Source organism: Penicillium brevicompactum, assembly GCF_028827555.1.
Source record: "Penicillium brevicompactum strain IBT 35665 chromosome Unknown utg000001l_segment0_segment0, whole genome shotgun sequence".
Classification (NCBI taxonomy): Eukaryota; Fungi; Ascomycota; class Eurotiomycetes; order Eurotiales; family Aspergillaceae; genus Penicillium; species Penicillium brevicompactum.
Window position 1 is genome coordinate 3234364 of NW_026623203.1, and position 20230 is coordinate 3254593.

Genomic DNA, 20230 nt, shown 5'->3' on the forward strand with positions numbered 1-20230 from the left:
TGATTCAGTCAGTTGGAAGAAGAAGAAAAATAGGAGAAGCCGGGCAGATAAATGGTAGACACGCAGGTGACTAACGGCGGGGAAGAAGTTCACCGATGACCCAAAAAGATTCGCCGGGAGAGGAAAACAGACGTGATTTGCTTGAGCTCAACCAGTCGTTGATGGGGCAATTGACAAGTTCCTACTCCGATCACCGGTCTGGCTCAGAGAGGTTCTATGCCTTTCCAGAGGTATGTAGGATGTATGTAGGATGTATAGTATGTGTATGGAGGGGCAGTATGGCGGGGTATGGGGAGGATATGATGCTATATTCATCACACTTACTTTTGGGGTAAAGCAATAAACGACTTTCAAAAAGAAAGAACAAATCAAGACGGGATATACACTGGATTTAAATACTTGTGATAACCCCGGGAAAGCTCATTGCTCTGCTCCGATTCTTTCCAACACTACAGTGGGGCTCCACCTCCCTACTCCAGCTCTTGCTGGCTGGTCCGACCGTATGCGGCCCTCGTAGTTTACGAGATCTTCCGTCCCTCGGGAGAGATGTGATGCGTCTTCCAAGGTTCCCGCTTTCATGTTGACGCTGTACGTGCATGGTACTTGTACGTTATACGTGTACATTGCATGACCCCCTCCAATGGCCCAATATCCTTCTATCTGTCATTTTCCTGGCTTAACTTTACTGCTGGCCTGTGAGCCCATAGGATTGCGTAGTACCCGTGGACTGAGATAGTTGGCCAATTGAAGATCATCCAATTCATTGTTCATCTTACGTAGCACTCGGTCATTCCAACTTCGGCCCGGGGACGAGGACCATCGGAGTCCTAATTCCTAAGGCAACAAGTCTCTTCCGCTTGATGCCTTGCTGCCTTGCTGCCCTACTGCCTGGGGTGTATATTTTAGCCTCAGGTGTCAGCTGACAAAGAATATGACATAATCTCTTGGCACGTGATTCAGCTGTTTGGAAGCTCATCGACGTTGCGCTGGTAGCTCCCCAGGCAAGGTGCTGTCGCCCTTTCAATCACGATATCCATCCATTCTGCATCCACGATCTCCCACAACACCTCCCATACGCCTCCGAACTACGGTTAACCACTGAGATTTCCCACTTTCCCTCCAATACTCGGCGAATCTCATTCGTCCGTCTTTCATCATGAGCGACCCAGAGCGCGGCCAGGCGCTTGAGGACTATAAAAAGAGCTTGCTCGAGCTACGAGAGTGGGAAGCCAAGTTGAAGAACCTCCGTCTGGGAATCAAGGATCTTCAAAGAGAGTTCGATGTCTCCGAGGATAACATCAAGGCACTACAAAGTGTTGGTCAGATCATCGGTGAAGTGTTGAAGCAGCTTGATGAAGAGCGATGTAAGTATCCAGATGTCATATCAGGCGCATGGAAATTTGCACCCAGATCCTAACAATCTCGCAGTCATCGTCAAGGCATCCTCAGGTCCTCGATATGTCGTCGGTTGCCGTTCAAAGGTGGATAAGGCCAAGATGAAGCAAGGCACACGTGTGGCTTTGGATATGACAACACTTACTATCATGCGGATGCTGCCTCGCGAAGTCGATCCCATGGTGTACAACATGTCTTTGGAGGACCCCGGGTCAGTCAACTTCGCGGGTATCGGTGGTCTCAATGACCAGATCAGAGAGCTTCGTGAGGTCATTGAGTTGCCCCTGAAGAACCCAGAACTCTTCTTCAGAGTTGGTATCAAGCCCCCGAAGGGTGTCCTGCTCTACGGTCCTCCGGGTACTGGTAAGACGCTGCTTGCACGAGCAGTTGCCAGCTCGATAGAGACCAACTTCTTGAAGGGTATGTGTTCTCCATACTATTTCGATTCACGCAGTCTACTTACACTCCTGATTCACAGTTGTATCCTCCGCCATTGTGGATAAATATATCGGTGAATCCGCCCGACTGATCCGTGAAATGTTCGGATACGCCAAGGAACACGAGCCCTGTATCATCTTCATGGATGAAATTGACGCTATCGGTGGACGACGATTCTCGGAGGGTACATCGGCAGATCGAGAGATTCAGCGAACGCTCATGGAGTTGCTGAACCAGTTGGATGGTTTCGACTACCTAGGAAAGACGAAGATCATCATGGCTACCAACCGACCCGACACATTGGACCCTGCGCTGCTGCGTGCTGGTCGTCTGGACCGCAAGATTGAGATTCCTCTTCCCAATGAGGTGGGCCGTCTGGAAATTCTGAAGATTCACACGAGCACTGTCCAGAAGGATGGTGATATCGACTTTGAGAGTGTGGTCAAGATGAGTGATGGTCTGAACGGTGCTGATCTTCGAAACGTGGTTACTGAAGCGTAAGTGCACCCCAGCCCTGTTCTACCCCGATTATTCGACTAACTCTTCGCAGCGGTTTATTTGCGATCAAGGACTACCGTGACGCCATCAACCAGGATGACTTCAACAAGGCGGTACGGAAGGTGGCAGAGGCTAAGAAGTTGGAGGGCAAGCTTGAGTACCAGAAGCTGTAATTGTATCTATGCAGGACTATCCTAGTGCAGGGTTTAGATCTTTCACCTAAGCGCAAATGATATGCAATCAACCTAACGAGCAGTCTTGAATCACGTTGCGAGTTTTGTATTGTAAAACACCGGGGCCACGCGTACAAGAATACTTGGATTTTCGGACTCGACCACTCTCCGTTTCTCTAATTTCATTGAGCCTGCCTCTGCTCACACGGCATTGTTGAATTGTGAGCAGCGTCTGGAATTCCGATCCGTATTGGCCAAGTTAAGTTTGGCTGAGGACACGCGGGACAACCTCCGCCTCCGCATCGCATCTCCGATAATTTGTTTACAGACCACCTAACAACCAACACGGCATTTCTCTTGGATTTTGTCCTAGATACCCACGACGCCTTGGATTGAATTGTGACAACTGGCGAAGAAGAGTCGCATTGCGCTTCGGTAAGTCTCCGACCACGAGGGGCCCTCTCACGAAGAATCAATGCGACTGACCCTTAAGCCCAGCAAACACTGCTCTCGAGCCTCATTCAGAGTCGAACCTCTTCCGCGATCAAATCTCAGACCGATTTCACCACGCACGCCTCCATGTGTCGCACTCGATAATCGCAAATCCACCAATCCCACGGAGCAGACTTGAAAACAATGGCGTACCAGCCATCACGCAGTCCCTTTGCGCCTGCGCAGCAAGACAGCTTCTACTCAAACTCACGAAACGGGCTACGCGGCTACGGACTATCGAACCAACCGATCCCCTTATCGAACAAAGTGAACGGCTACTTCGAGAAAGACCGCACTTTGCCCTTATATAAAGACAAGCCATTCTTCCAGCCGCGGCGCACAGGTCCACGGAGGAGATGGAGACCATTCTTCTATATTCTGGTGGGGTGCAGCTTGGTGTTCTTGATGTACTATAACTTCTATCTTTCTGCGTGGTCAGGGCTACAGTCCAATGACAAGGGGGTGGAACTTTGGAAATGGGCCCAGACCTTGGAGGACGGGAAAGTGTCAGAGTCGTCGGACTGGACTGAGAGACGAGAGAAAGTGCGGGACGCCTTCATCGTCAGTTGGGAGGGTTACGAGCAAAACGCATGGGGTAGGTTGCACAAGAACTACGGGGAGTTAGCATTGCTGACGTTTTCACAGGATATGATCAGTATCGCCCTGTATCAAATGTCAACCAGGAGTCAACGAGCGGGGGACTGGGCTGGATGATCGTGGATTCATTGGACACATTGATGATCATGAATCTCACGTCGAAGGTCCACCGTGCGCGACAATGGATTTCGACATCTTTACAGTATGACCAGGATCGCGAGGTCAATATGTTTGAGACCAGTATTCGCATGCTTGGTGGCTTGTTGTCTGCCCATCATCTGTCGACTCAATATCCTAACCTGGCACCGCTCAACGACGACGATTTTGGCGCCGCTGGCGAAGATCTGTACATCGAAAAGGCCACGGACCTGGCTGAGCGACTGCTTGGAGCGTTTGATTCACCCAGTGGGATTCCGTGGTCGAATGTCAATCTCAACACATCTGAGGGTGTGGTGGTTCATTTCGACGAGGGAGCTACAACCATTTCCGAGGCAGGCTCGGTGCAGCTTGAATACAAGTACTTGGCCAAGCTGACCGGCGAGGCTGAATACTGGACAGTAGTGGAGAAGGCCATGAAAGTGGTGGATTATCAACAGCCTCAGGATGGCCTTGTGCAAAGCGCAATCCACCCAGACACTGGTCTTCTCAAGGGAGACAGCATTAGCCTGGGTAACAAGGCAGACTCTTACTACGGTGCGTCATTGACAATTTTTGTTCTACCCCTTTTTGTTCAAGTGCTTTGAGCTGACCTATCATAGAATACCTCATCAAGCAATACTTGCAGACCTCGCAAACGGAACCCATCTACAAAGAGATGTGGGAGGAGGCCCTGCAAGGCATCCGCAAGCATCTGATCTCTTTCACCAAGAACTCCCAGCTCATGATCTTGGGCGAGCGTCCACAGGGTCTAGCCGGAGAACTCTCACCCAGGATGGATCATCTTGTCTGTTTCCTGCCGGGCACAATCGCCCTCGGAGCAACCGGTGGTCAGCCTTTATCCAAGGCACGAAAGTCTGCAGACTGGTCTCAACGGAACGAAGAAGAAATTCTTATTGCCCGCGAGTTGATGAAGACTTGCTGGGCGATGCATGAGGCCACCGCCACCGGTCTAGCAGCTGAAATCTCACACTTCATTCTAGACGATCCACCCGCAACAATGGCCGAAAAATACCCCACCTCGACCAAATCCAAGCCCGAGATTTTGCACGGTATCTCCAAGCCTCTCGAAGCCCAGCGCGATGGCTCAGAACCCTGGCGCTCAGACATTGACATTCGTCGAAACGACCGCCACAACCTCCAACGACCCGAGACAATCGAGTCCCTTCTCTACATGTACCGGATCACCGGCGACGAGATCTACCGCCAATGGGGCTGGGAGATCTTCAAGTCCTTTGTCCGTCACACAGCTGTCGTGGAGAAGAAGAGCGCCTCTCGTCTGCCAACATCTACAGCCAAAGAACCAGTCTTCCGCATCAAGGGCTTTACATCACTAGGAAATGCGGACGTGGTGCCTCCCTATAAGCGTGACAACATGGAAAGTTATTGGATGGCCGAGACGCTAAAGTATTTCTACTTGTTGTTCTCGGACCGCGATTTCATTCCCCTGGAAGATCACGTCTTCAACACAGAGGCTCATCCGTTCCCGCGCTTCAAACCATCCGGTGAACTGAAGACTGGATGGGAGAGGAAGCCGAAGAACTAAATTATGATCTGCCTGCTATGGTATGAGCTCGATGTTATACGTTCTGTACAGCGCTTTTTATTTGTTCTCGTTTGGTCCTTCTGGGTGTATCTGGACACCCAATATGTATATCAATTTTTTAGTGACCGTTTATACTGTATACCATTGACTTTGGTGATATAGAGATGATATATCTGAGTTGTTCGATCTCAAGGTCTTTGCGTCATACCTGACCTGTTCTCAAGTACTGCTCGTGTAGTCGGGAGGTGGACTCCCGATATATACAAACCATCGTGGGGGACCTGCCCAGGTGCTTAGGCGAGCAAGAGTAACCATTCACAACTCGATTTGCCCAGGTGAACGATGTTCAAGACACCAAACCAAATGGTAATAGAAATGACATTCTACAGTACCTATTAGACCATCAATCACAGCTTTCAATCATCAGAATAGTCCGGATCGATTCGCAATGAAGTCCGCATTGCCCCGCATCGGTACAGACCATCGGTGAGCTCGGCAATACTTCTGGACGATCTTTCTACAAGACCTCGGCCTTTTATACACAGAACTCTCCAAGACTGTTCTCTACTTCAATTCAATATGCCATACTCTTTGTCGGGTCGCAATGTGTTGATCACGGGGGTTCTCGGTAGGTCTACTTCTAACCTCGCTTTGAGTACCGCACTGATGTAAAATGATAGAGGCCTGGGTGCACTCTCAGCCGAGAAGTTTGCCTCGGAGGGAAGCAATATTGCAATTAATTACATGAACAACAAGGAAGTCGCAGAGAAGGTCGCTTCGGACATTGCAAGCAAATACAACGTGAAAACAGTTGTCATCCAAGGTGTAAGTGGACTGAAGCGCAGGAGGTTTGATTGTTTTACTGACGATATAAATATGACAGGATGCAGGAAAGAAGCAAGACTGTATCAACGCCGTGCATGCCGCTATTGAGCAGCTGGGCGGCTTGGACATCATCATTTCGAACGCCGTAAGGTATTCTCCAAGGTTCAGCGGCAAACCTACTAATACATCGATAAGGGATGGACCAAGATGACGAACTTTGGGGATCTCGATGCCATGGACGACGATGATTGGGACAAGGTAATAACTGCATATACTTTGAGAAGAGAGCTTTGCTGATTGTCGAACTAGTGCTGGTCTATCAACGTCAAGAGCAGTTTCCACCTGTTCAAAGCGGCTCTTCCCACATTCAATGCGAATCCAGATGGTGGTGTGTTCCTCATCACGGCTTCAATTGCGGTAAGTTACTTAGACAGCCTGTTTCGAATTCCACGCACCTTTTTTGCAATGGCCTGGGGTTCGAGTGCTGATTGGGCTTTCTAGGGTGTCTCGCCAACTGGTAGCAGCTTGCCCTATGCTGTGACGAAAGCAGCTTGTAGGTTTTTCTTCTCGATCCTTGGAAGTCCAATGATCAACAGCTTACACACGATACAGTGATTCATCTCATGAAATGTCTTGCTCAGACTCAAGGCGCCAAGGTCCGCGTCAATGCGATCTTGCCTGGTCTTTTGCTCACTGAATGGGTACGCTCTTCCTTTCTTGGGAATGTTGATAAATGCTGACATTGTGTTAGGGTCAACGCTTCGCCCCCGAGAAGATCGATGCTTGGACGAGTGCAACTGCACTCAAGCGCGTGGTAAGTGATTTCCTCCTATAGTTAGCACACGTGAATGCGCTAATAAATCCTAGCCCGAAGTGGAAGACTGCGCGGATATGTTCATCACACTTGCCAAAAATGCTTCGATGACAGGACAAGCTATCCAGATTGGTATGTGATGCCTCCAACATCGTTGATCGAAGGCTAACGCATCTAGATTCCGGGTTCTCTAAATAGATGCTTGATAGGTATCATTTCGGTAAATAAGACATAGAATACACGCAATTCTTCTTAATTATACAAACATGTTGTGGAAGGGTACTAGCTCCCCGTTTTCATACTGAGGTGCCCGATCACCTAGCATGCGAGCCTTTCGAGCAGCTGGCAGGGCAGCTGAGTCTTTATATCCTTCGACTTTCATGCGATTGATTCGATGTACCTTTCCGTCGACAGTAAACACGTAGAGCTCACCAGTGCCCGGTTCATCCGAGGGCGAAGCATTTGTGAACGGAAGACCTGGGAATTTGCGGAGCGACTGGCACTCAAAAGGAGGGTCGATCTCCTCAGTGTCAGTAAGAATTACTCGCTTTTGCTGCAATGCCGTAGACGCATTGGCAGCCTTGCTTCCACAAAAAGCTTTGCTCCAAAGAGGCCCAATCACGCGGCTGCGCCTGCTGATCTCCGCCGAGGTCCATTCTGCCCATTTGATGTGTCTATCTTCTGGCGTGATTTTGGACGCGTGGATCAGTTTGCGCGTGTCATCAGTGGAGCGCCATCCTGCATTTTTCAGCGGGGGCACATAAGATCCGTTCTCGATGCTTTCCACAAGCATGTGTGCACCTTTCGGTGCAACAAGGTTCTGTAGCTCTTGAAAGGTACAAGAGTCTGGGTTGGGCACGTCAAATCCAGGTGCAGGCGTTTGTGATAGAATGACTCCGTGGTCAAAATTTTCATGGTGCAATGTTTGAACCGTCACGCCGGTTTTGGTCTCACCGGCGAGGAGAGTGTGGTGAAGGGGCGCAGGGCCACGGAAACTACTTGGTCAATAATTTGATCATCGGTGGCGAGATTGAGAAGCACATACTCGGGTAATAATGAGGGATGCACATTAAGTCCACCGTACTTCGCTCCGTTGAGTATGCGCGGCGGGACAAAACGGCCAAACGATACCGCGATAATCAGGTTTATAGGGCCGCTGGGAGAGGTTGGGGGCTAACACAGTCAGTTTGAAATATCAACCGATAGGCTATGCATATTACCTTCCAGCCGGTAAATGTGTCGATCTCGTGTATAGGAAGTGAGAGAGCCGAGGCGGCCGCTTTAATCGGTACTAGAACGAGGTTTCAATAAGAAGTGTCTTGCGTAACAGGTTCGAGCCTAGATACCTTCTCGAATCTCCTTCAAACCCCTTCCCACTCGTTTCCCTGGCCGGCAAACGACATCTATTGAGGATACTCGTTCGGGATGCTTTAAGTGGTATGCATGGAGAGCATTCAGAGAAGCAATACTGAACTCGTCGGAGCCACAGAAGAGAATGCGAAGTGGATCAAAGGTTTTGGTGGAGTAAGATCTCAGCCCAAACGCCCGGAGAGCCACTGGTCTCTTACAGAGGCTTGCTGGGCCTGAGATGATCCACATGGTCTTCAGCAACAAAGCAATCGCCGGAAAGTTGGAGCTCCGTCACTGGTCCTTATCGATAAGCCACGTGATGTCAACATCCACCCCAGATCCCACTTCGCTTTCAGCTTTCTACCTGTATTCCTTTCACCTGGACTGGCTTTCCGGTGTGAGATACAGACACCCAAGGGTACAATGACTGGAGGCGACCACGATTCAGTGATCCCGGCCCAGGTTTCGTACCTTGCCATCTATAACCCGACCCTCGGACCTACCGACGAGACGATAGCGGATCAGATCGTGTACTATACTTCGCAAGCGACACATCAACGAGAAAGTACTGGGAGCACAGAAAGCAGTGAAGAGTCGAAGGATTTGGAAAATGAAAGACTGCGCCAGATCGGCCTGGCGCAAGGTTTGGTGAACTTTGCTAGGTATGCCAAACCCCAAACTTGCCAAGAAAATCAGCTAATTTAGACTTGACGTGTAGTAATTTTTCGGACGGGAAATCCCTCGAATATGTTGAAACAGACAAATCACGGGTCATACTACTTGAGCTGGAGAAGAACTGGTGGATTGTTGCTGTAGGTGGTTGACATCCTAATCGCTCGAATCATGGGACTCATGAAACCAGTCTATCGATCTGACACGACTCCCCGCCGATAACGCGCAGAAAAGCGTATCCGAAGAACACACCCCGGTGTTTCAATACTCATCGCGTGAGATGACACCACCGCCTCTACTGATTCAGCAGTTGCGTCGCGCGCATTCGACATTTCTCTTACATCATAATTTTACATTGGACGAACTCTTGAACCAAGTTGGCAGAACCAAGTTATGCCTATTTCTTGATCGATTTTGGGATAAATTCACCTGGAATTGGGAGCTTCTGTTGACCGGTAACCCAATTGTTGAGATCTACAATGGCATCAAACTCTCTGCGGGAGGGGAGTTGGGGATCGGCGTTGGAGAGGAAGAGTGGGGCAGCGGGGAAAGAGAAGTACTCGAGGACTTTGTGACAAGGACAGAAGGCTTGGTGGATTTGATTGTCTCCAGGTTTGGCGATCCTTCTCCACCCTTTGAGGAGCCTTCCCACTCCACAGACTCTGATCAAAGCCCATGGCTCGGATCAGATAACCACCCCAGACCGTCTGATGGTGTGGTTTTCACCGGCATTGGCGCTCTTTCTCGACATTCTTTGGCCCATGTTTCACACTGGATGGAATCGATTTATCGGTTTGGCGATGCTGCTTATGGCGTTGGGAGAGACCCAGGCTCGCTACGTCGTCGCAAAGTGCGGAAACCACGCGGACGGCAGAGTTCTGAAAATGCTTCTCAGCAACTTTCGCCTGACCGTAGCTTTACACCTGGCATACCTCGTCCACTTATAATGGCGACACCAGAACCAGTTCAAGAGGCCCCCGGGGCTGATCACACGGGAGTCCGGAACGAGGCCTCGCCGCTCCGACACGAGCAACAAAACGACAGCATGAGCTTTCCCACAGAAACGGTTATGAAGTACCTTACTCTTGGATATGGCTCTTCGTGGAGCTTTTCTCCCAGATCACCAGCTATCTCACCTCCCAATAGCTCTGACCCAGCGGGAGACGACTCTCACTCAACGCCGACTCAAGATCGACCTAGCAACACTGCCCAATCTCCGCCGGTGGACAGCAATCATAGAAGCGACCCGAATCCCAAATATCTGGGTCGGTTCGTTCTGGGACCCCGTGATGATCTCCAAACGTTGGATGATTTGGAAGAAGGAAGCCCAGAGCCTGAATCGGAGAATGGTAAACCCAAGACTCGCATAGTACGCAGAACTCTATACCTCCATCTTGGTGGAGCAGATGCAGCTCCAAAGGAGCTTCAGGCCGTGATATACGTGGTAAGCTATTGTTTGACAGCGAATATCAATATTTGCAAAGCTAACATTCAACAAAAGCACCAACCATTCATGTTCACATTCCTATTTGATCCCGAGACATCCTGCTTGTCGTCTCCGTCCCTCTACTCAAGTATGCATCATCAACTTGGCCCTCTCCAAAAACCCCTCCTGTCATCTACTTCCCCGACAATGGCTGCATCTCGAGTCTCCATGTCAGAAAGCTCAGACCCCAGCAAACGCTTTTCAGCCAGAACTCACTCAATCTATGACCTGGTCTATGATCCATCAAATCTCACTATCCGCTCATCAATCCCCAACATCCCGAGCCTGAGCATCTCACTTCAACCCCAACCCAATCTCCCCTCTTCATCCTCCCCCTGGTCCCGAGTCGAGAGCCTGACTATCCACCATCGCCTCCTATCCACCCACACAGATACACGTGCCCGGCCACAAGAACTCGAGCGCACGAGTAAAACTAATCGCGGGTGGTGGGTCGTCTGGGTACGCATTCCACAAAAGTCTCTATCAACAGCATCTTCCTCGGCAGCGCTGTCGTCTATAGCCGACGATCCCTTCGCGCCACCACAGGCCCCACTGGCTCCACAAGAGGCCTTCATCGTCCGCAAAGCGAGTGATTATGTCTCCCCAACAGGCCATGGACGTGTTAGTAGTAGTGCGCGCTTCTTCCGGGACCTTGGCGGTGCTTCTGCCGGCCTGACATATCGTGCGGATACAGCGCCTTCGAAGCTGGTTGAGGGGCTTGGAATGGATGCGAGAAGATATATTGAGGGCTTGTTAAGTCTGAATCGATAGTGTTTGTACCTCCGTGCATGAATGGATGGATGGCTTGGTGGCCTATGAACATACCTAGGTACAACTCTGGAAGTATATATCCGCAGAACTCTTGTATCTATATCATTTCAAGATTACATTTACACATTTTGGAAGAACTCCAAGATTAAGATGGATAGGTACCGGTCAAATGAGAATAAATAATCATGCATTAGCTGTAGCAGAAACAGATGTGGTAAAAGAGAGAAAAACAACAGAAGCCGAAACGAGCTCTTCGCGTATGGGGAGATAACCGCAGAAACGATCTATGACACAAGGGGAAATTCGCGCAGGGGCGACGTTGACCTGAATCTCCTGTTTTCGGTTTTCAATTTATACTTGCCCCTCGAGGCGATTTGAAATTCACGGAAGTAGAAAAAGAAAAGCCCACAGGGTTATGAAGACAACGCCTCCCTAGACAAATTCTGCAAAATAAAGGCAAAAAGAAAAACACAAGGTCGACCAACTGAATTGTGGAAAGCTCCACGACTCGGGTTCCCGGATTCGATATTATCCACAATCTCGTATGCAGGCCAAGAAGCCCTCCTCCTTAGAGAATAAAATCGCCAATTGCTTTCCGTGGAGGCTGAGCATGACCGAGCCGAGCCACCTCCAAAAGATTGGCTTAGTTTACAGAATCAAGCAGCCCTTCTTCTTACCACCCTTACCCTTGACAGCCTTGAGAAGGGCAGCCCGGGTTGCGGCTTCGAAGACTTCACGGACACCTTCGTTGGTGCGGGCCGAGCACTCCAGGTACTTGTAGGCGCCGATCTTCTTGCGGATTTCCTCACCCTGCGCTGGGTCAGTATATGTTGTACCAAGGGGGCGGGGGGAAAACCTACCTGCTCCATTGAGACGGGGCGCTGGGAGGTCTTGGCCAGCTCGTCCTTAGTCTTGGGGTCCTCGCGCAAATCCTTCTTGCAACCGACGAGGATGATAGGAAGACCCTGGCAGAAGTGCAGGACCTCGGAGATCCACTATTTGCATAGATGTCAGTGATTTCCATTCGGCGAGAGCGGCTCGCTGCATTCGCGATGAATATGAAGGAGACGCACCTTCTCCTGGACGTTGTCGAGAGAATCGGGGGAGTCCACGGCGAAACAGATCAGGATGACATGTGAATCGGGGTATGACAAAGGACGGAGACGGTCGTAATCTTCCTGACCAGCAGTATCCCAAAGAGCAAGCTCAACGTGCTTGTTATCAACCTCGACATCGGCGACGTAGTTCTCGAAAACGGTGGGGACGTAGACCTGTCATGAACAGAGTCAGATTATTGGTTTATCTTTCAATGATGCTGATCTGCGAAAAGGGATATTTTGTCGGAAGATCGGGCGATCGAAGACGAATAGGAGCTTACCTCGGGGAAGGTGCCCTTGGAGAAAACACTGTGACTTCAGTCAGCGCTGTACTCCAGCGTGTATATAGAGATGTTGGGAAAGCGCCCTGGGCAGGAAGGCAGCGCTTGAGACACTTACATGAGCAGACAGGTCTTACCGCAGGCACCATCGCCGACGATGACGAGCTTGCGACGGATCTCGGCCATCTTGTGAATGAAGTCAGTATGAAGATAGAGTGAAGTAGGCGAGCAGAGCGTAGTGCGAAAGCGAGAGGTCTTCAGGACGAAGAATGTGTAAAGTAACGTGAGGGGGTGACGAGAGACACGAGATGATCAAATAATAAGGGACAAGTCTCCCGGGGGGATGGGGTATCAGGGTCGCAACGGCGTACCTTTAATGTGATAAACTAGCTTAAGCTAGTGATGAGGGAAATAAGGTAGTGAAATCAAGACGTTTCGATGAGAAACGATGGAAAAAAGACGATGGAATGATGAGTTGGAGGTGGAGGAGAGAAAGATAGCAGACCAGGCCAGAATGGCAGAGCGGTGGCAGTATCTTACGGTATTTGTTGTGGTATTGTGGTTTTTCCCCCTGCTGGTGAGCCTGTACCCAACTCTACCCAAGTACCCAGTACTTACAAACTCGGGGTACGTACGCTGGCTACGACGGGTATCTGGGTATTCGTATCGAGGTATCCGGTACTTTAATACTTTGGACTTGCTGTAGTACGATAAACACCTTTTACCCCCTGAGTTTCAGGCTACCCTTTTTTCTAATGTGGCTGTTCCCTCCAAAGCCATCCATGGATATTACCTTCGGAACACGGAGTATTGACCTGGTATACACAGCCCTGTGTAAGGACGTGTGGCTGATAAAAAAAATGGTCGAAGTGGACGAGGCCCACTTCTCTCTTTTCCCTGCACAGCCACCCCGTGGCTGTGATATCATATCCCCGTGCTTCGTGAAGTATGACGAGATCAAGATGTGAATTGAGTTATGAGTTCACAGTGTTACCCCTGGTTTGGTAGGTCCCAAATCTCGGACATGATGTCTGTTGACATCTGTGGACCGTGGATGGCCGTTACCGATGTCATCACCTTGGAAGGCTGTGAGCATGAAGTATGTACTCTACTCCGAACTTGTAGATTGCATAACTACATAGTTGCACGAAGTACATTTGGACCATGTCAGCTCCGCTCAATCGATTCTTTAAGTCTCGCCGAACCAATGGAAATAATCTTTGATTTTATACAATTGAGCCACAACCAACCCAAATGCATATGATATCCACTAACGAATAACTACCCCGTACTTCGTGCTCCGTACGGAGTACTCCGTACCATGCTATCGAGATCCGGTGGGCAGCGCACGGTACTGATAACCTTTTAAAATGCTTGGTCTAAGCAGCCAGTGATGATCGGTCCGATAATTCCTGCTTCGTTTATTCAGACGCTGATCTGTTCCCCCGGGGGGTTCTCGGCATGCACTAGGCTGAGAATCGCATGTTGATATGTTGTGTGTTGTACAGTATCTAGGGGGTTTCCAGGCGACAATAATACGATGTAATTTTTAGTACTGGAATTCGCTTAAACCAATCACGTCAAATTAGTGAAGCTTACCCCCTTTGCTAGCTTCCAAAGCTCCATGACTTCACAGCATTCTTGGTGTTTTTGCGAAGTGGAGTGGATATTTCAATCTCACTACGAGGCTGACTAAAAATAGCAGGCCGAGCCAAGACCTAATATGGAGCCGTTAAAGCGATTCCCGGATAAGAATAAGAATAGGAGAACTTGGTGGATGCTAGCGTTTCGATAATTCGGCCACAACTCATCTCATCTTCCCGTGGCAGTACTCCGTACTAGTGAGAATATTTCCAAGTACCGAGTGCCCACTTGTGTCTTGAAAGTTCTCCAAGTACTCCGTACTTTGTACTGAGACGGAGGCTACTCGCTCCCACTGCTAAGCAACTCCAAGGCCCCGTCCACGGGTTCGGAGTACCCGATTTGTCCACGCCCATGAATTAACGTGACAATTTTCACAACTGGCAATGGTCAGTCATTGTAACAGACATGAAATCATCGACATCACAATTGATGCAAATATCGCATCACAAAAACAGTTTACTATTTCCTCCGTACCGAATGTCACTTTTCGGGTAAACTTGATCGGCTGAGATTAGTTTGATACATCCACGTCGGCACAGTGGCCTTCTTGTTCAGCCTCGGGGCAAGTTGCCCATACGGCACCCCCAGGTTTCACGTCGAAATTAACTCATGTCTTTATTGTTGTGAGACAAATTTACTAAGAAGGCCAAGCAACTAGACTTACTCCGTAGGACATGCTAACTTTTTCTCGAGATGGTGCCCGGGGGTCCCATCCTCGAATGGCGCAAGCCTTCGGTGTTGGAACGCCTTATTTTGCGAACACCCACTCGATAGGCCGCAGATAGGCAGGCATTTCAACATGCAATACGAGACATTACACCAGCCAGATCTCCCCAATGTCATGCACTGCCTCTCACCTCTTCCACATCTCAGCTGGTCGGTGGAAGTTCTAGATTGTCTGCATACAGTGTTCCTCTCGCCTGGGCTTTACGCGGGCCACGGAGTATTGTACCACAAGGAGGTGAGACTCGGGGATTCCGAGATCGGGATGCGGTCAGGCACCATGCATTCATAGAGATTTGGGTTCACGATCTATATCCGCTCTCAATGGGACTAGAACCAAGACCACTTGGATATGGCAGCTCAGTACATTCATGGATCCACTTGCGAGCATATAAGGAGTATACAATGGCTGATAATGATACTACCACTCCTTCTGAAAGTAGCTTGTGCGCTTGGTTTAATTGCAACCTCAAAAATTGAATTCAATGTCTGGTCGAGTTAGTTTTGCCATTTTGAGTTTGGTGCCATAATACGCCGTCACGTCGACCAAATGACAGAGTATCAAGTGTTCAATTATGTAGACAGCGACCGACCGGAATATGGAATTGAGCAATCAGCAACAGGACCATGATCTATGAATCCAAAACAGCCAACATTCCCTATCTCGCAGATTTGCTGGATACAGCTTGCAAATGGCCTTGAAGTATGGGAAAAGATCAACCAAGACTTGGTCCATGAGTCAAGTACGAGCAAGCTACCCGTCATCACCAATCTCGGCACTTCCTTGCCAAATTAGAGTGCAATGTTTCTGGCAAGGGTTACTTGTAGTTACCATCAAGGCCGGGCCTCAAGTGTTGATGCTCATTGAAATATTACATAAGCAGATTGGTCCGTGAGTCACGTGCACTACACCCTCAATTTTCGATCCGCGGATCGGGGTGTTTGCGGCAGAGACAACGTTCGGCCATTGCTGAACCCCAACACCAAGATGCAGAGAGTTATCCAACGGACGACTTCCGCCCGGAAGCAGGCCTTCAAAAGATCCATCAAGGCTCAAGAACGACAGGAATTGTTGGATCGCGTCCAGACCAAGCGGGCGCGGAAGGACTTTGGCGCCGCATTGTCCTCTCAGTTCAAGGAGGCACGGAAGAATCGCTGGGAGGATTGGGAGAAGGGTCCACTTGCACCCATGCGAGATGCCGGACTTGACCGCACTACATATGGTGGCCTGGAAGGTAGCATTCTGCACCCTCCACGTCTCCCCAAACACGAGCAACGGAGACATGTCCTTTTCGCCGCCGGTGATCGAGTCTGCGTCATCCGTGGACAAGACCAGGGCAAGATCAACGTGATTACCCAAGTCAACCGAGACAGTGAGACAGTTCTCATCAAGGACGTCAACATGGTATGTACCCGGATCACCTTTCCGTCTCGACGATTTCCCAGAAGGAAAGTCACTCACTGACACGTCTCTGCCAGCGCGATGTCATTATTCCTGAGTGGGCCAAAGACCGAATGGCCAACAGCAATATCGACACACAACCCCAGTCGTTCCCAGTCTCCTTCGACGATATCCGCCACATCATCAAGCTGGAAGATACCGAGACTGGTGAGATGCAGCAAGTTATGGTCAAGCACGCCTATGCCGCTGGCCCCTACCATGAGCGATCCCCCGAAAGCAAGAACCCCAGATACACCCGTTACGTCTCCGGTTTGGACATCGAAATCCCCTGGCCCGTGGAGGAGGAGCCCACCATCGCCGACGGTGACATGGACACATCACGAATGGAGGTTGAGGCTAGCACATTTGTTGCCTCGCTTGCCGAACCCCCCATGCCATCGACCGTGATTGACGAGCTGCGCAACAAATACTCCAAATTCCGTACCCGTCACGACCCCGAATACTTGAAGGAGAAGATGACCGAGGACTACCAAAAGCAGTACAGAGAGACTGTGTCCCTGTCTACACCGAAGACTGAAGTCATCAAGTTGCGGGCTGCCAAGGCACTCGAGAAAAGGAATGCACGATTGGACGCCGATGGAAATGCGCAATTGTCCAAGGAAACTAAGAGTTTCATTGACCAGTATCTGCATAAGGATATGAGAGGACCACTCCTCAAGCAACAGAAGATCAAGTTTGCGGCCCATCAAAAACGGGCCAAGGGCAAGTCTGGCAAGGCCAAAAAGGCCAAGGCCGAGGAGGCTTCCTAAAGAGGCGATGACGAGGATTTGGTTTTCATTGTAGCATTGTGTACACACCACTGTATTCTAGTAAGGAGCTTTGCATTTATTTACATATCTATTATTTGGCTATGCCAATCAAAGTTCTTCGGGTCTCCAAGTAACATATGTCATTCTTGTCTTGAAAGTTAGGGCTCCTTATGCGGATAATTCGGGCCGCCCTGCGCATCGTTGATATTTGTCGTTCAAATCTCCGACCAACCTACAACACCCTGCACTGCGGATTTAACCCAACGCAGTCGCAAACAACATGGCATTCGCCTCAATAAACTCTTCTGGTGCGCCCATTGCCACCATTGAAGAGGCTTTTGCGACAGAGCCCTCTCTGAAACAGAGGGTGTACGATGCGATCGGTGCGTAGCTGAGCGCACTCGCGTCCCCGTCCCTCGATAACCACGTCGACCTCCTGCTGACCGTCGCCAATTCCTACCCTTTCAATAGGCACAACACCCCAACATGCACCACTATTCGAAGACATTGCAAGATACACCTCCACCCTGCTGGCCAGGACTGCCAAGACGACCCTTCCTTCGCGGCCCCCGGTTGATGAGCCTGCAGCTAAAAAGCGCAAGCTACAAAATGGAGAGTCAGGAGAGACTGCGCAGGCGTCAGTCGATCTGAAAGACGCCAACGCACCGGTACAATTTTACGTCAAAGATGTTTCGTTCGCCACTCCCCAGAGGAAGAAGCTTACCCTCGAGATCACTGCTGGGCACAAGTATCTCCGGGCGAGGAACCAGGCAACAAAAGAGATCGAATTTGGCGTTTCGATGGACAAAATCAGTGAGTCTGGAATTGTTCACTGAGCACCCAAAACATCTACTAATCTATATCTGCGGGAAAGAACATGCGCTCTGTCTCCCTGTGCCGGAGAAAACGCAGAAACAATTCAATTTCTGCATCATTCCTGAGTATGCGGATGGCATTACCCCTCCACCAGAGGGAACTTCCACATCTGAAGCTATGGTTTTTACGATAGCCGATGGACCAGCCAAGGCTGCATTCTCAGGAGACGGGCAGCAGATCAGCCAAGCGCCTGGTGAGACAGCCGATGCGTTACTCTGCAAGGTTTTGAATGAGAACATGCCTCGTGCCAATGTTGTGCGGCCCGACGACAGACAGTTCGTTAGTGCCATGCCCGAGGCGCACCGAAAAGGCGAGAAAGCATACCATGTGAAGGCATTCCGCGGCAGCAAAGAAGGTTCGTCAATATTTTACCGTTTGGTGAAAATACGACTCTAGTGCACTTGTACTAACGAATCATCTGCAGGTTACCTCTTCCTTCTTTCTACCGGTATTCTGTTTGCCTTCAAGAAACCCCTTCTGTTTTTCTCGTTTGACACTATTGACTCTGTCTCATACACATCCGTTTTGCAGCGGACATTCAATCTCAATGTCATGGCTCGCCCATCTGGTGGCTCCGAGGAAGATAATCAGGAGTTTGAATTCTCCATGATTGACCAAGCCGATTTCTCTGGAATCGACACTTACATCAAACGACACGGTCTTCAAGATGCCAGTCTTGCGGATGCACGCCGGGCTAAGGTCTACAATGTCAACAAGCCTACCGGAGAAGAGCAAGCGAGTGCCGAGGCTGCAGGTGCAGATGCAGATGAGAGTGAGCTTCAAAAGGCTCAGCGAGAGCTTGAAGATCAAGAGGATGAAGAGGAAGAGGACTACGATCCTGGCAGTGATGATAGCGAGGGCAGTGGGTCCAGTAGTGAGGACGACTCAGACGACGAAGATGGAGACGGGGAAGCACATGATGAAGACGAAGAGGAAGACGAAGACGAAGATATGGATGGCCAAGACGAGCCCGGTGAAGCTGCAGATTAAAGTATAAATCCCTTATATGTGACAATAGACTGGAATACAAAAGAAGCAAAGAGTGCATGCATCATATGTAGCATATGGAGCGTAAGGGATCGACGAGCCGTCCCTGCCAAGACGGTAATTTTACCTGATTAGTTAAGCGCATTCCAGGCGTTGAGAAAGTCCAGAACTCCCTGCCAAACTCCGTGCCAAACTCCCCTGAGAAAAACTGAATAACACACGGCCCATCTTGTCCATCTTGTCCATTGTTCTAGTTTAATTGTAAGGTCTGAAGGAGATGTTTTCGTCCTGCATACTTCAAATCAATCGCGATTGTACCTACATGTCTCGGGCTGGCGGTTTTGGTGCCTGGCCTCTTGATGCAGGTTCAGCTAGTGCCGAGGCCTGAGCTACGATACACAGAGAAATACGGAGTACGTAGTACGGAATACGGAGTGCTTGGGCACTGAGAATCCAGGCTGTAGACTTGGAGAGCACAATGCAAGATAGACAGGTTCCAAGTCGGGGCGCTAAGGCGACGTTAAGGCAAAGGCAAAAAGAAGATTTCACCCAACGGCCCCTAATTTACCATACGCGTACCGTAAAATAACTCTAGCCAATACGCGCTCAATACATACATACCTCTTTCATTTGGGCTTCTCTCTTCCTCTCTGCTTCATCCCCCCTTGGTCTTATCTTTGAACCACTGCTCAGGGCTCGTACTCGCAGTAGGTCGAGTGCCCTGCTTGCTTTGTGTCTATCTGCCCTTTTTCCCCGGCTCCTCTCGTCTCTCCACTGCCCTCTCCGGCCCTCAATTGCTCGTGACCGCCGACCGTCGAAGGACCCCCGAAGGCCTCAATTCTTCTCCAACCCAGCCAATCTCGTTCGCAGCGCTGCCCTAGCTTCAACCGTTCGTCTGGTCGCTTTGGTTCCTCTCGCAGAACTGTTGTCCGCTCTCCTACACCCCTAAGTAATACCATCGGTATATCGGTTATTGGGTCGCTCAGACTCATCGAGCATATCTCGGCGACTTCGGTCGGAAAAATAGCAGAGATCCCTGTGGTGTACGTGATCAGCCTGCTTCCAGTCGCTTTTTCCATCTCCGACCTCGTATATCTGACTGCGCCCAGTCTACCAATCACGTGTTTCCGTCCCTGAAGCCATTGCCCCGTGATTCAAGGTTCCCTTTCCCGGGTCTCCAACTCTCCATTCCGCACCC

At 50.0% G+C, this 20230-nt stretch overlaps 8 protein-coding genes across 8 annotated transcripts; 6 read left to right on the forward strand and 2 right to left on the reverse strand.

Annotated features, from left to right (window-relative positions):
- Window positions 1-1156: 1156 nt before the first annotated feature.
- On the forward strand, window positions 1157-2504 carry rpt4 (proteasome regulatory particle base subunit RPT4; the record flags this gene model as incomplete). Its single annotated transcript, XM_056950310.1, has 4 exons — window positions 1157-1364; window positions 1429-1815; window positions 1874-2330; window positions 2384-2504. 4 exons carry the CDS (start codon window positions 1157-1159, stop codon window positions 2502-2504), a joined length of 1173 nt encoding a protein of 390 aa, XP_056816225.1.
- Window positions 2505-3140: 636 nt separating this feature from the next.
- On the forward strand, window positions 3141-5295 carry N7506_001015 (glycoside hydrolase family 47 protein; the record flags this gene model as incomplete). The annotated part of the gene is made up of 3 exons (XM_056950311.1): window positions 3141-3591; window positions 3642-4286; window positions 4352-5295. The coding sequence occupies 3 exons, from the start codon at window positions 3141-3143 to the stop codon at window positions 5293-5295; spliced, it is 2040 nt and encodes a 679-aa protein (XP_056816226.1).
- A 579-nt stretch (window positions 5296-5874) lies between these two features.
- N7506_001016 (SDR family NAD(P)-dependent oxidoreductase) lies at window positions 5875-7132 on the forward strand (the record flags this gene model as incomplete). The annotated part of the gene is made up of 10 exons (XM_056950312.1): window positions 5875-5923; window positions 5978-6120; window positions 6179-6265; window positions 6316-6378; window positions 6430-6537; window positions 6622-6673; window positions 6733-6821; window positions 6872-6934; window positions 6988-7066; window positions 7113-7132. 10 exons carry the CDS (start codon window positions 5875-5877, stop codon window positions 7130-7132), a joined length of 753 nt encoding a protein of 250 aa, XP_056816227.1.
- Window positions 7133-7190: 58 nt separating this feature from the next.
- Window positions 7191-8533, reverse strand: N7506_001017 (methionyl-tRNA formyltransferase; the record flags this gene model as incomplete). The annotated part of the gene is made up of 4 exons (XM_056950313.1): window positions 7191-7929; window positions 7980-8107; window positions 8155-8225; window positions 8281-8533. The coding sequence occupies 4 exons, from the start codon at window positions 8531-8533 to the stop codon at window positions 7191-7193; spliced, it is 1191 nt and encodes a 396-aa protein (XP_056816228.1).
- A 174-nt stretch (window positions 8534-8707) lies between these two features.
- N7506_001018 (uncharacterized protein) lies at window positions 8708-11213 on the forward strand (the record flags this gene model as incomplete). The annotated part of the gene is made up of 4 exons (XM_056950314.1): window positions 8708-8946; window positions 9003-9096; window positions 9147-10400; window positions 10458-11213. The coding sequence occupies 4 exons, from the start codon at window positions 8708-8710 to the stop codon at window positions 11211-11213; spliced, it is 2343 nt and encodes a 780-aa protein (XP_056816229.1).
- Window positions 11214-11861: 648 nt separating this feature from the next.
- Window positions 11862-12777, reverse strand: rho1 (Rho family GTPase RHO1; the record flags this gene model as incomplete). Its single annotated transcript, XM_056950315.1, has 5 exons — window positions 11862-12023; window positions 12074-12208; window positions 12287-12484; window positions 12592-12619; window positions 12710-12777. 5 exons carry the CDS (start codon window positions 12775-12777, stop codon window positions 11862-11864), a joined length of 591 nt encoding a protein of 196 aa, XP_056816230.1.
- A 3169-nt stretch (window positions 12778-15946) lies between these two features.
- Window positions 15947-17169, forward strand: N7506_001020 (mitochondrial 54S ribosomal protein uL24m; the record flags this gene model as incomplete). The annotated part of the gene is made up of 2 exons (XM_056950316.1): window positions 15947-16363; window positions 16438-17169. The coding sequence occupies 2 exons, from the start codon at window positions 15947-15949 to the stop codon at window positions 17167-17169; spliced, it is 1149 nt and encodes a 382-aa protein (XP_056816231.1).
- Window positions 17170-17449: 280 nt separating this feature from the next.
- On the forward strand, window positions 17450-19035 carry rtt106 (putative negative regulator of DNA transposition (Rtt106); the record flags this gene model as incomplete). Its single annotated transcript, XM_056950317.1, has 4 exons — window positions 17450-17552; window positions 17641-17982; window positions 18044-18400; window positions 18470-19035. The coding sequence occupies 4 exons, from the start codon at window positions 17450-17452 to the stop codon at window positions 19033-19035; spliced, it is 1368 nt and encodes a 455-aa protein (XP_056816232.1).
- Between the last annotated feature and the right edge of the window lie 1195 nt (window positions 19036-20230).